General features: G+C 36.5%; 1 protein-coding gene across 1 annotated transcript in view; it reads right to left on the bottom strand.

The window, feature by feature from the left end:
- ABCB4 (ATP binding cassette subfamily B member 4) overlaps positions 1-13,955 on the bottom strand; it is a 69,317-nt gene that overhangs the window by 35,141 nt on the left and 20,221 nt on the right. The window contains exons 8-13 of the mRNA XM_065938963.1: positions 12,222-12,393; positions 8,439-8,552; positions 6,832-6,942; positions 6,486-6,611; positions 3,302-3,505; positions 2,784-2,954 (exon numbers count right to left, since the gene is read on the bottom strand). Coding sequence (XP_065795035.1) covers positions 2,784-2,954; positions 3,302-3,505; positions 6,486-6,611; positions 6,832-6,942; positions 8,439-8,552; positions 12,222-12,393 — 898 coding nt within the window. The remainder of the gene's footprint in view (positions 1-2,783; positions 2,955-3,301; positions 3,506-6,485; positions 6,612-6,831; positions 6,943-8,438; positions 8,553-12,221; positions 12,394-13,955) is intronic.

Raw genomic sequence — 13,955 nt, 5'->3', positions numbered from 1 at the left:
AGAGGAAGGACTGATCTGTGAGTCTCTCTGACTTCTGGGGGAAAAAAGCATAAATGGAAACTCCTAGGGATCATTTCATTAGACCACTATTTTCATTCTTTTTCTGCCCCTCCAGTATGGAAACACTATGAGTAGAAGAGGGACACAGAACTTTGTGATTATTAACTTTCTTTAAAAAATCCAAATATCAAGTCTGCTTTTCTATTCTTCTTTAAGATTTTATACTGAAAAACCTATTATTTATTTTGAAGAACAGTTGCTATCTATTGAGCCAAAAGTAGAAATGGTCATTAATTATTTTTTTCTAATGTAGAATGTATTATTCAATGAGCTAGGCCATGGTAATCAATTCAGTAAAAATTTATTCAGGCTTTACTATGTGCAGGCACTGGAGTAGGTGTTATAGAGTAAACATGAGCCATTTATCAGTTCTGCCTCTTAGGAGAGAGAAAGAGAGAAAGCATATAAATAAACAGCTAATTACAATAACATGGTGCCAGATAAGAGATGGTGATAAATGTAGAAAGGATCTACAAAAGGAAAATATTATGCTTCCAGGCTAGGTAATCAGAGAGGAGAAACAGTAATAGTGTTATATCCTTATGCTCCTCAAAGGACAGAGAATTACAAAACTCAACTTTTCATTGTTAAAAGAAAGTTGGTTTTTAACCAGATGGACCAGCCAACCGACGGACCAGTATCACTAGGGGAGAGTGCAGTATGAAGGACTTCCCTCTTAAAAGCATAGTTCATCATCTGAAAAATATTTCAGTTATCTTGCAATGTATGGAGTCAATTCTATAGATTAGAAACCATCTGTAGCAACTACGGTAGATAAAAAATGGCCACAAACTCTTTGCAACTATTCCCTTCAGAGATGGACTGTATTTTTCCACCTCCTCAAATTTGGGCAGGTCGTGTGACTTGTTTTAATCAAAAGATGTGAAGGAATCAATGCTTGTTCAATGTCCGAAGCATAGACTTTAAGAGGCCTTAGAGCTTCTGTGTTTGCCAACACAAATTGCTAAAATTGAAAGAAGTAATGTATCCAAATATGAATTAAAAGTTGCACGGATACAACTTCTGCTGACAGAATCTGCATCATGAACAGACTTGTCAGTCATTCTTCTTGTTTAGCACAGCCAGGGCTGCCACCCTGAATGTACCCCTCCTAGAAAGCTTTGGGGCCTGGGTCCAGGGCTGGCTGGGACTTTTCCCTAAATACCTCTTATCGCATGTAACTCTACGCTAAAAAAGCTATACTGACACGTTTTAAATTGATTGTTTAATGAAGGCATGTATTTGTTTTCATGATTTCCTGGTTTAAGTCACTTCTAATTAACCAACTAAATATAAGTCCCCTATGTATTATATTTCGGTTCCTTGAGACTTAATATACATGAAAGTAGTGTAATTCAGTATGAAAATTTATGAGGAATAATTATCATATTCTTTCATTAATTATTAAATTATATTATATAAAATAAGTCAAAATGTTAATATGATAAACCACAAAGCCTGAATTAACTACAGTTTATAGCACACAAGGCAGTTGTGTTTACTGAGGATTCAAGTATAAGTTTTCCTGAGAAAATAAGGTTCATACAGCTCATCTGTATAATTTCAAGAGGACATATGTCAGATATAAAATACATAATATACATACACACATATATGTATGACTGAATCATTTAGCTGTACACCTGAAACTAATGCAACATGTAAACCAACTATATTTCAATAAAAACTGAAAAATAAAGTAGGTCAATTCAAAAAAACAATATTTCAAGATGCAATGTGGATAGACTGTTAAATAACTTGCACATTTTATTACTAAACTTTCTGAAGTCAAAAGTGTTTATGATGTTTATGTGTGTGAAATCTATTTACATAGTGTCATCTGACTAGTTTCTATACTGTGTTGTTATGACAGATGACATCGGCATTAACCTTGAAGTGTCCCAAGATAAGGTTCATGCTGCGAAGCTTCAGCTTAGTAAAGATGATAGTAAGAGCTTTAGAAACGCTGAGCCAGGCCCATGAATTCAGCGGCCTTGAAATATGTTCCTTATTTATTTGCTTAAAGAAACACACAAATCGAACTTTATTTCCAGAGAAGCACCCATTCACTTTTATGAACAGAAAAAGATGATGTATTGCTACAAAATAAGGCAAGTATTTTGAACTGCTTTTCAGATGGACCACTGGGTAAGTCATCAGAATTTTCTTTGTACATTTTACAGCAAGAACTTTTGATCAAAGTCCTAACCTGTATGTAAAAAACCAAACAAAACCCCCAAAGCTAAGCAGCTCACTGCACAGGCCTGGACTGGGGGATTACTGCACCTTGGTCCAACAAAGCCAGCCAGTAAATGGGCTGCCCACCTCTCTCTGCAATGTGCCCTGACAGAAAGGAGAAATCAAGAAAGTCCCATGGCATTGACATGTACACACTGCTGTATATAAAATGGATAACCGGCCTACTGAATAGCACAGGGAACTCTGCTCAATGTCATGTGGCAGCCTGGGTGGGAGGGGAGTTTGGGGGAGAGTGGATTCATGGATTGGAAATGCTGAGGCGCTCTGCTCTGCACCTGAAACTATCACAACACCGCTAACCAACTGCACTCCAATACGAAACAAAACGCTAAAAACAAAAGCCCCACAGGCGAGCTTCATCTGCTCTCGTGTTCACGTTTTTCAGCCTAGGCTCGCAAAGCATTGGTGAGAATTTCAGTAAAGTTTCAGTGGGCTGGTCCTTCAGGGGTGGAGGATCCACCCACCTTATCCAGGGCCGCCTGAACCTCGGCTTCACTCTCCGTGTCCAGCGCTGAGGTGGCCTCGTCCAGCAGCAGGATCTTGGGGTTGCGAACCAGGGCCCGGGCGATGGCGATTCTCTGCTTCTGCCCACCGCTCAGCTGGACCCCTCTCTCGCCAACCAGGGTGTCAAATTTCTACAACAGAAAGCGTGGTAGCGCTCTTGAAATACTTCAAATAGAAGCTATGGAGTCTAGGGATTCATGGGAGACAACAGGGCGTTTCATTTTGACTAGCGTAATGAGTCACAAATCACAATAAATCATGTCACATTCTGAAAAACTACTAACACAAACTCCGTATAAAATTTCCGGTGAGTCACGGTACCAAGCTACACTCCTTAACCCTCCAAATGGATCATTCAAGGTCCTACCGAGCAAAGTTGGACAACCTGGAACCTCAAACATTATTAGCTTAGGCTTTGAAGAAAGAACTCGCTGGCATGAGTGAAGTTCGAGGGCACCTAAATGAACAGAGGCTGTACCTGTGGTAATCTCATGATAAACTCATAGGCGTTGGCTTCCTTCACAGCTTGCTTTATTTCATCCATGGTGACACTTCCACGGCCGTAACGGATATTTTCAGCAATGGTGGTAGCAAAGAGCACTGGCTCCTGACTCACCACTCCAATTATTTCCCTCAGATACTTTACATTAAATGTCCTAATATCCTGCCCATCGATGATAATCTGAAGAAACAAGACACTTCCATTAAGTATTTTAAACCACCTGACGTTGAAAGCATTTGTCACCAAAAAAGCCTTAGCTAATACGTGATTCACGTTGCAGAGCAGAGACCAAGACAACACTGTAAAGGAATTATCCGCCAGTTAAAAAAAATAACAATAAATCCACTGGATCCATACAAACAGATGAGCTATTTATGATTTTACCACATGACATGTAAATAAAATGGTGCTAATAAAATTTTTTCTTTTCCTTTTTCTGGCCATGCCACTTGGCTTGCGGGATGCTGGTTCTCAGCAGGGAATCAGATCCAGGCCATGCAGTCACAGTGCTGAGTCCCAACCACTGGAGCGCCAGGGACTCCTGCTAATAGTTTCTTCACTGGCACTCACATAATATTAGTCAGCACCAGTGGTTTGTATCTTTATTCTTTTAAGAGACACTAATGGGATTATCAGCTATTTCTGCTTGCTGTGTTTACAAAGATGCTATATTTTGAATGCTTTAATCTTTTATTTAAATTATTACCATTCAATTTATACACTGGAATCTATTATTTTAATTGGGGTGCTTTCAACATTGGTGAAACCATCTTTTAAATAATCTTTATCAGAACTTTACATATTATATTTATAATATAGCTCAATAAAATCTGTTTGCTGACAAGACAAAAAAAAAAAAAACCTTAGCTAATATTTAACTTATTTCCGTGGTTAGAAATGGGAATTGGAAATAAAGAGCAATGTGCAAGGCTAAAAATAAAGTCTATTCTCTCTTTTGATTTCATTATCTTATGTATACTGTGTTTCATGGATGGAATATTCTCCATAAATGATTATATATTGAGTTATGTATTTTGGCATAACTATGATTTTTGCTTACCATTATTAAATCTGAATTAAAATGTCCATCTACCTACCTAGTCTACATATCACTTTGATGGCATTATGATGTTTTACTCTACATAATATATCAATACCATAATGTACTTCTGCATTTCCTACCTGCTGAGTATTTGGCTTCGTGCAAAGAACACTGAAGGACAATCATAGTAAAAGGACAGAATGACCAGACTGAAGAGTATGTTTCATTTTTTTCTTCTCCAATAATAATTGCTTAACTCATACAATGACTGACACATGTTGGGTATTTATTATTTGCTAAATAAAGGTTGAACAAACTCTCTAAAAAGATTTTTAATAATTTACAGTGTCAGCAGGAATATATATATTTGCTTCACTGTAATTTACTAGCTTTTATCATATTAACCTGTCTTTTCTAATTAATAAGTGTATGGTATAAGTTATATTTAATTCATATATAAGTGAAATTGAGCATTTCTTCAAACTTTTTTACAAATCTACATTTATTCTCAAAAGATATGCATGTTCATAGCCTCTGATAGAGTCATATTAATTTATAAAATAGTAATATAATAATTTTACCATATATCATAAATTTTTCATTCCAATTTCTTTCTTTCTTAAACTATAGCTTTACTGATTTTTATTGGAGAGAGATTTAAGGGAAAATTGAATCAATCAACTGTACCACTGGGCATTTTTTCCATTATTTCAGCAGTAAGAAAACTTAAATCACAATTTGAACGGTGAATATCTCTGAGTTATAGAATTTCTGAAGACTTTTTTTTCCTGCTGACATGTATTTTCTTTTAAAAATGTATTACTCCAATAGTAATTTTTAAAATAAGATATTTTCAAATGCTTATCTCAATGTAAGTACTTACTAGGTTCTTTTTTAAAAATGAAGAAAACTGTTTATGCTTAAACCAGCCTAGAGTTTGCTTTAGGAAATGAGAAGGGGCCCATGTTCCTACTTGGTGTATCAGATTTTTCAAAGAAATTTTGTTAATTTTATTAAAGAAAGTAAATGATTCGTGTATCCTAGAATCTCTGTCCTATATTAATGCCTTTTTGTGTTTTTTTGTTTTTCTGTGTAACTTATAAACTTCTGTTTTCATAATTATAACACATTTCAATGTCAGGTAAACTCAATGTTCGCAAGTCAGTACAACTGAGGAAATTTGAATATTTGCTGTGGGCCCCTATTTATTAATGTTAAATTTACTGATATTGATAATTGTTTTGTGATTAAGCAAGAGAATGTTGCCCTCTCAGAAAATACATTCTGCTTTGGTATATGCCTGAAACGAACACAATATTGTAAAACAACCTATAATCCAATAACATTAAAAAAAAAAGAAATTATATTCTAATGTATATAAGGGTCAAGGGGCATAATATCTTTAACTTACTTTCAAAGGTTCAGAAAAAAAAACGGTATGTATGTTTGTGTTGTGTTTTATACATACACATAAACATGTAGTAAGAAAGAAATGATAATAATGCAAGTAGGTCAAAATAAAAACAATAAATCTGGGTGAAGAGTATATGTGACTTCCTTACTTGCAACTTTCCTGTAAGTTGGAATTAATAATAAAAATTATAAAAGATCAAAAAACTATACCATAGGCCATTACTGTTTCTCATGTCCTCAGTTTCTTGGAGACTGTTCCACTTTCTCTTTCAGATATTCCAACACTGAAGAAAACTCAACTGTCTTTGGTGAATTTAATTACTGTCCTAAGATTCCTTGTGACCCTGAACACAAGCTTATTGACAATTACTAATGTGAAACGTTTTAAACCAAACTCAGTAAGTCATTGAAAATAATCCTCTCAGTGGTTTGGAAGACTATTTTCCAGTGACATAGTGGATTATGAAAAGCTTGTTGGAACAGAGGAGAGCATTTTCTAGCTTCTTTGAGTTTTATCATCTTGACTACGTTTTTCAAAATAGCCCAAGGGTTTGAAGGTCTTATCCAGATGCATTGCAATTCCATAGCCTTTTTTTTTTTTAACCAAAATTGGATTCACATGCAAATATGTTACCAAAAAAATTTTTCTAAGGGCTATTTGATACCCAGCTTCCCATTCTGAAGAGCGGGGCTCTTCCCACTTACCCTCCCCACGTCAGGGTCATACAGCCTCTGTACCAGCTGGACTACTGTGCTCTTCCCACAGCCGCTGTTCCCAACCAGGGCCACCGTCTGCCCGCTCTCTACCCTCAGGTTGAGGCCCTTCAGGATCTTTAAGGGAAAGAGAGAAAAAGAGTACACTTCACATCAAAAACCTGAAAGAGAAGTAATCTGATTGAATTTTACATTTGGGAAAATAGTATTAAATAAGGGACTATATAACCCCCAAAGGAAAAGGCACATACATATCAAAATAATAGACTGTGGATTCCTGAAGATGATTAAACAATCAATCTAAATTAGGAATCCCTATAAATATAACTTATAATACCTTGACATCCGGCCGAGCAGGATAAGAGAAATGAACATCTTTGAACTCCAAATTCCCTTTGATGTTGTCTGGTTTGTGTCCTCTCTCTGAAAAACTGTCAATTGTAGGATCCTAAACAAAACAAAATTCAATGGCTATTCCATCATAGCATTTTTAAGGACTATGCTTCAACAATTCCAAAAACAGGACCCAGAGAAGCATAATTCCCTTCACATGAGTCTGAATCCAAGTTGAAGACTGTATATGTGTGTGTGTGTGTGTGTATGTATGTTTGTGTTTATGTGTTTAAGGAAGTATTCCTTCTCTGAAAATAGGTTTTTCTTAAAAAGTACATACGGGATATATTTTTTTCATTTCATATGATATTTCACTTTAAGTTTCTGGCATATCCTCATAAATTTTCTAAATGTACATTCCTATGACTGCAAGTACAAAATATACTATAATTGATATATCCAGGTATTTCAGCATTTAGTGAAAATTAGCTTATTTCTAAACAATAAGTGTGTGAACTGGATTGAGAAGTTGAACAATTGGTTAGGGACAAGTTAGTTTGGAATGATGTAAATTTTCAATATATGCAGAAGCTGAACAATTTTCTCAAGACTTAGACTGATGAAACAGGAATTGCTTGGACTAGACAATTACATTTCAGTTAGCTAGCTAGCATTTTCTCTGTATAAATGCAGAGACCACCTTTAATGTGTCAAAATGATTTTCTTTATTTCACTTCAGTCAGGATAACTTATGCAATACAATTGACTCAAAATTATATCATATATACAGTGATCATTTTTTCTTTTTGAGAGAGACGGCAACCCACAGCAAAACATACTATCAATTTTGGTCCCACCAATCATTTTTCCATCCACTCATCCTGTCTACAAAGCATAATATTCTCAGTCTGGCTACAAAATGAAAGAGCAAAGGAGAAAAATTAGGAAGACAAACATCTTTGCTTTGAACTCTAACAATGACACATTAGTTCAGATGCACTTTCCCAAATGAGATCAGTGCTATTTGATTAAAGGTAAGCATTCAGAAATATTTTTTTCTTTAAAATAAAGTTTATTGGAGAGAGAATTCTTTAAAAAAAAAAAATCTGTTCTCTTTTATAAGATCTTAGCACATTCTGCCTTTTATTCCCCAATTGGCTAACTCAAAACTTAAATTTATTAAGCCCTAACTTGAGGCAGGGACAGTAATAAGCACTCCTAACCTCATTTATTCCTCACTTGAAATCCCATTTCTATTATTTATTATTATTTTGTATTGATTCTTTAATTTGGAACCAGTGTGAATGTTACAAATAGTCAAGTCTAGGCTTAACCAGAAAAAGTTTCCTCATCATTTAGAGCTGGTTTTTATTACTGATCTTGGGATCCTGTGAGTTCTCAGACTCAGAATATAGTGCAAATAATTAACCTTGAAAAAGAGGTATTTTTTTCAAACTTTCACAAATATTCAAAAGAGGCATTTGGTTTTATTCATTAATAAGCAGAGGTTTTTCATGTCACTTAATTTTTACAGGACATTTAACATAAAGCCAGATTTAATTATCCAGGCCTCAAACAAATTTTCAGCATTAAAAATAATAAATGACTCACATTATCAATAATGGCAAAGATCGCATATGCTGCTCCTCTTGCATTGGCAAAAGCGTCAATACAGGGAGCCGCCTGTCCAATGCTGAAGGCTCCAATCAGGATTGAGAAAAAGACCTGAGCAAAAGAGCACAAGGAAAAGTTACCTGTCCCATCCCAGTGTCCACTGTCACCTCAGACATAATGTTCGGAACACAGGCTACCCGAAGGATCAAGATTAGGTCTATCCCTTGAAAATTTTTTCAGCATAAGAGCAAAATTTACAAGGTCACTACAGAATTTTGTTGCACAAGTGGGTTTCTTCAACCTCAAAAATATTGTTTCATCTATCTTGTCAAACTATTGGTTGTTCTTCTCCTGGGCTTAGACAAAATCAGAAAGATTTTTCAAACCTGTTGCCTTGATTCTGAAGCCATTGCCACCAGAGGAAAACATTTTCCGTCAGTATTATTCATTACTAAATTATTTTCTCTAACTATGCATGGAATGACACAGAATGCTCAAGATGAACCAAGGTAGATTTTGGCCCCATATAACTTTCCTTAAAAAGTGCCATGTTATATATTTATGTGTGTGTATATATATACATATATATACATACATTTTAATAAGATTTTTAACATTAAAAAGTAACAGTTCACACATTATAAATCACATCTGCGTGCATTAGTTAATAATTCCTGAACTGGAGGAATCAACCTGCCTGACTTCAGACTATACTACAAAGCCACAGTCATCAAGACAGTATGGTACTGGCACAAAGGCAGAAATATAGATCAATGGAATAGAATAGAAAGCCCAGAGATAAATCCACGAACCTATGGACACCTTATCTTTGACAAAGGAGGCAAGAATATGCAATGAAAAAAAGACAACCTCTTTAACAAATGGTGCTGGGAAAACTGGTCAACCACTTCTAAAAGAATGAAACTAGAACACTTTCTAACACCATACACAAAAATAAACTCAAAATGGATTAAAGATCTAAATGTAAGACCAGAAACTATAAAACTCCTAGAGGAGAACATAGGCAAAACACTCTCTGACATAAATCACAGCAGGATCCTCTATGACCCACCTCCCAGAATACTGGAAATAAAAGCAAAACTAAACAAATGGGACCTAATTTAACTTAAAAGCTTTTGTGCAACAAAGGAAACTATAAGCAAGGTGAAAAGACAGCCCTCAGATAGGGAGAAAATAATAGCAAACGAAGCAACAGACAAAGGATTAATCTCAAAAATATACAAGCAACTCCTGAAGCTCAATTCCAGAAAAATAAATGACCCAATCAAAAAATGGGCCAAAGAACTAAACAGACATTTCTCCAAAGAAGACATACAGATGGCTAACAAACACATGAAAAGATGCTCAACATCACTCATTATCAGAGAAATGCAAATCAAAACCACAATGAAGTACCATTACACGCCGGTCAGGATGGCTGCTATCCAAAAGTCTACAAGCAATAAATGCTGGAGAGGGTGTGGAGAAAAGGGAACCCTCTTACACTGTTGGTGGGAATGCAAACTAGTACAGCCACTATGGAGAACAGTGTGGAGATTTCTTTAAAAACTGGCATTAGAACTGCCATATGACCCAGCAATCCCACTTCTGGGCATACACACTGAGGAAACCAGATCTGAAAGAGACACGTGCACCCCAGTGTTCATCGCAGCACTGTTTATAATAGCCAGGACATGGAAGCAACCTAGATGCCCATCAGCAGACGAATGGATAAGGAAGCTGTGGTACATATACACCATGGAATATTACTCAGTCATTAAAAAGAATTCATTGAATCAGTTCTAATGAGATGGATGAAACTGGAGCCCATCATACAGAGTGAATTAAGCCAGAAAGATAAAGACCAATACAGTATACTAATGCATATATATGCAATTTAGAAAGATGGTAACGATAACCCTATATGCAAAACAGAAAAAGAGACACAGATGTACAGAACAGAATTTTGGACTCTGTGGGAGAAGGCAAGGGTGGGATGTTTTGAGAGAACAGCATCGAAACATGTATATTATCTATGGTGAAACAGATCACCAGCCCAGGCTGGATGCATGAGACAAGTGCTCAGGCCTGGTGCACTGGGAAGACCCAGAGGGATCGGGTGGAGAGGGAGGTGGGAGGGGGGATCAGGATGGGGAACACATGTAAATCCATGGCTGATTCATGTCAAGGTATGACAAAAACCACTACAATACTGTAAAGTAATTAGCCTCCAACTAATAAAAATAAATGGAAAAAAAATAATTCCTTTACACAATTAGTCTGTACTATAGCACACAAACTTAACACATTTCCTTTCATATTATTTTTTCCACTAGGAAAACAAATTGATACAGAAAAGTTAAGACTGTAGTTTCAGAAGTCCTGGTTATTAGCATACATTAACTGAGAAAAACATAAATGAAGAAAATGACTCCTTTCCCTCTGGGCATGGTGAAACATCTATTTTTAGTTCTGCTTTTCTCAGAAGATGACAAAAAACAATAACACTTAACATACCAGAACTCAAACATCTATCTACTATCTGCAATACACAGAAAGACCAGCAAGAGAGCAAAACAATGTCCCTACCAGAAGCAATGCCATAAAGTTATCACACTCGAGACCCTGGTCTTTATGAAGACGGCATCACTGGGCTCCCTGCATCATGGGATCACTCTGCCCTCCTATTTGGGAGAAGTCACTGTCTACACCCAACAAATGGGGAGACCAGGCCAGAGAGGATGAATGCCAGAGTCAGGGCTCAATCTCCCTGCTTTGTAAAATTTAGCAAATGAGGAAGTAAAGAGAGGTGGAGTGCTTCCAAGCTGACAAGGAGAGGGGACCAACCAACATGAGAAGAAACAGACTCGGCAGTGATGAAACCTCATCCAGCCAAACAGCCCTCAACACTTCGACGGGGCTCTGAAGGTACCACTCTAGAGAACATTCTGAAATGATACATTTTCATAATGCCCCTAAGTCATCATCAAGGGGTCAAACTGTGTTCCATGTCCTCTGTTTAGAAAGACAGGGAAGTGCAGGTTTTAAAACATGGCTAATTGATTGGTTACATGTTGTCCTGACCATCACTGACATGGAAAGAAGGTCATAATATCTTGCTAGTTTATAAAAAAATTTACAAAAAGATATGCATAATACAATTTAGGTTTCAAGAGAAAAAAACCCATATACAGAAAATAATCTGGAAGATATACACCAAAAGTTATCATTAAGCATATATGGATTTTTAGATCATAAGTAATTCTAATTGTAAGTAATTTCTAATTTTTAAAAGTATTCTAATCTTTTGTATAACTAGTATGTATAATTTTTCTAATCATAAGATGAACTTATTTTCATTTTATAGAAGAAAAAAACCTAAAATCACTTTTCATCTTGTATTTGGATAGCCTATATGATATAAATTAAATGTTCTTTCATACTATGACCTATGTATAATAATGTTTACTTTTTTTTTTTACTTTCTTATATAATGAAAATCACAGGCACCATGAGGATGGTGTCAATTGATATTTGTTCATTCATAAACTCTTTCCATCTTTCTTTATATGCTCCATATGTTTCTCAGTTGGCCTAACTACATGTTATGCTCTGTGTATTCTAGAAGGCCAGCTCTGCCCACAGGACTGAGCAAAGATTTGCCACAAGTAAAAAGGTTAGAACCATGGTTCATCCTTCAAAAAGGAGGAAAATGAAAGAAGAGGTAGACAGATAAACAATATTTTCAGATTTGTCACAAATATTAGGAAAATGACTTACTGTAATTGCATTTCCAATAGTGTATTCTTTGGCTATAACTAGAGTGGATGCATACCAGAAGGCCAGTGCATACGATGAATATATTAGCAGGAAGGCAGTGCCCATAGAAATGTTCGCTGAAATAGCTTTTTTAATTCCAATCCTTTTGGCATTTTCTAGATGTTTCTGATACCTACCCAAAAATGAAGGGGGAAATATGATAATAAGAATCCATAATCTTAGCTATATTCCCCTCCTGGACAGCTAGAGGTTTAAGGGACAAAAACCATCAAACAAGAAACCCAGCTACGTGGGAATTGAACCAATGCAGGGTCAGCCTGGACCACAACCCATCTGAGCCTTTTCTCTCCTGGCCTGGACCCATCTCCCTCAGTTCCCACCAGTCCCACCAATGTTCCCACAGCTGATCCAGGACTGAACGCCCAACCCTGGGAGAACCTCATCATCAACCTTCATGGCCAGCATCACAAGTCAAGGTTAGGGAGGAAGAAGAGAAACCACACCCATCAGGAGTGACACCAAAATGTAAACTGTAAACACTGTTTGGGACTCTTAAAGCAGTTATATTCTCAGGACAGGCTACTTTGTCTTCTAGACTGTCCCACTGGGTGAAAGGGAAAGTGTGAGTCACTCAGTCGTGTCTGACTCTTTGTGATCCCATGGACTGCAGCCCACCAGGCTCCTCTGTCCATGGGATTCTCCAGGCAAGAGTACTGGAGTGGGTTGCCATTGAGCTTCCTGACCCAGGGATTGAACCTGGGTCTCCTGCATTGCAGGCGGATTCTTTACCATCTGAGCCACCAGGGAAGCTTGATCCCATTGGGTAAGGGATGGGATTTCTACCAGTTTGCGTACTTATCCTCCAGCCTTTGCTTTTTTGCTTCGCTTTGGTTTCTGTTTTGTTCTGTTTTTGATTAAGCCAGGGTACAGGGTACAAAGAGGTCACTACTTATGGGATATAGTTTCTTACTCAACTTTTTTAGATTTTAGTTTCATCACTTGTAAAATGGAATTACTTTTTAAAAATTGAAGTATAGTTGATTTACAGTGTTGTGATAGTTTCAGATGTACAAAGGGATGCAGCTATACACACACACACACACACACACACACATATTTTTCAGATTCTTTTACCTTACAGATTTTTACAATATATTGAGTACAGTTCCCTGTGCTATAAGTAGGTCCTTGTTGCTTACCTATTTTATACAGAGTAGTGAGTGTCTGTTAATCCTGAACTCCTTATTTCCCCTCCCCTCCTTTTCCCTTTGGTAACCATAGGTCTGTTTTCTATGGCTGTGAATCTGTTTCTGTTTTGAAATAAGTTCATTTGTGTCATTTTTTAGGCTCAGTATTGTCATAGGATATTTGTCTTTGTCTGGCTTACTTCACATAGGATGAGAGGCTCTAGGTCCATGCACATGGCTGCAAATGGCATTACAAAGTGGAGGTACTGATGCCCACCTTGCCAGATGGTGCGAGGTGGACAGACAATGTCAGAAAGTTGTTAGAACAGTGCTGGCACACATTTGGCAAAATCTGATAAATCCTATTCTTATTATTATTGCCATTGTTTTAGAATTTAATCTCTTCCTAAATACCACTCATTCTATTATTACCATAATTTTAAATATTAAGTAAAATCCATTATTACTGGCTTCTGGGATTTGACATGAAGGTACACATGTCTAGAATGGTTCTGTTAAATAACAATTGTTTTTTTTCCATCAATTT

This window comes from Muntiacus reevesi, chromosome 6 (assembly GCF_963930625.1).
Source record: "Muntiacus reevesi chromosome 6, mMunRee1.1, whole genome shotgun sequence".
NCBI classification, from domain to species: domain Eukaryota; kingdom Metazoa; phylum Chordata; class Mammalia; order Artiodactyla; family Cervidae; genus Muntiacus; species Muntiacus reevesi.
This window is presented reverse-complemented; position numbering and strand designations above follow the sequence as displayed.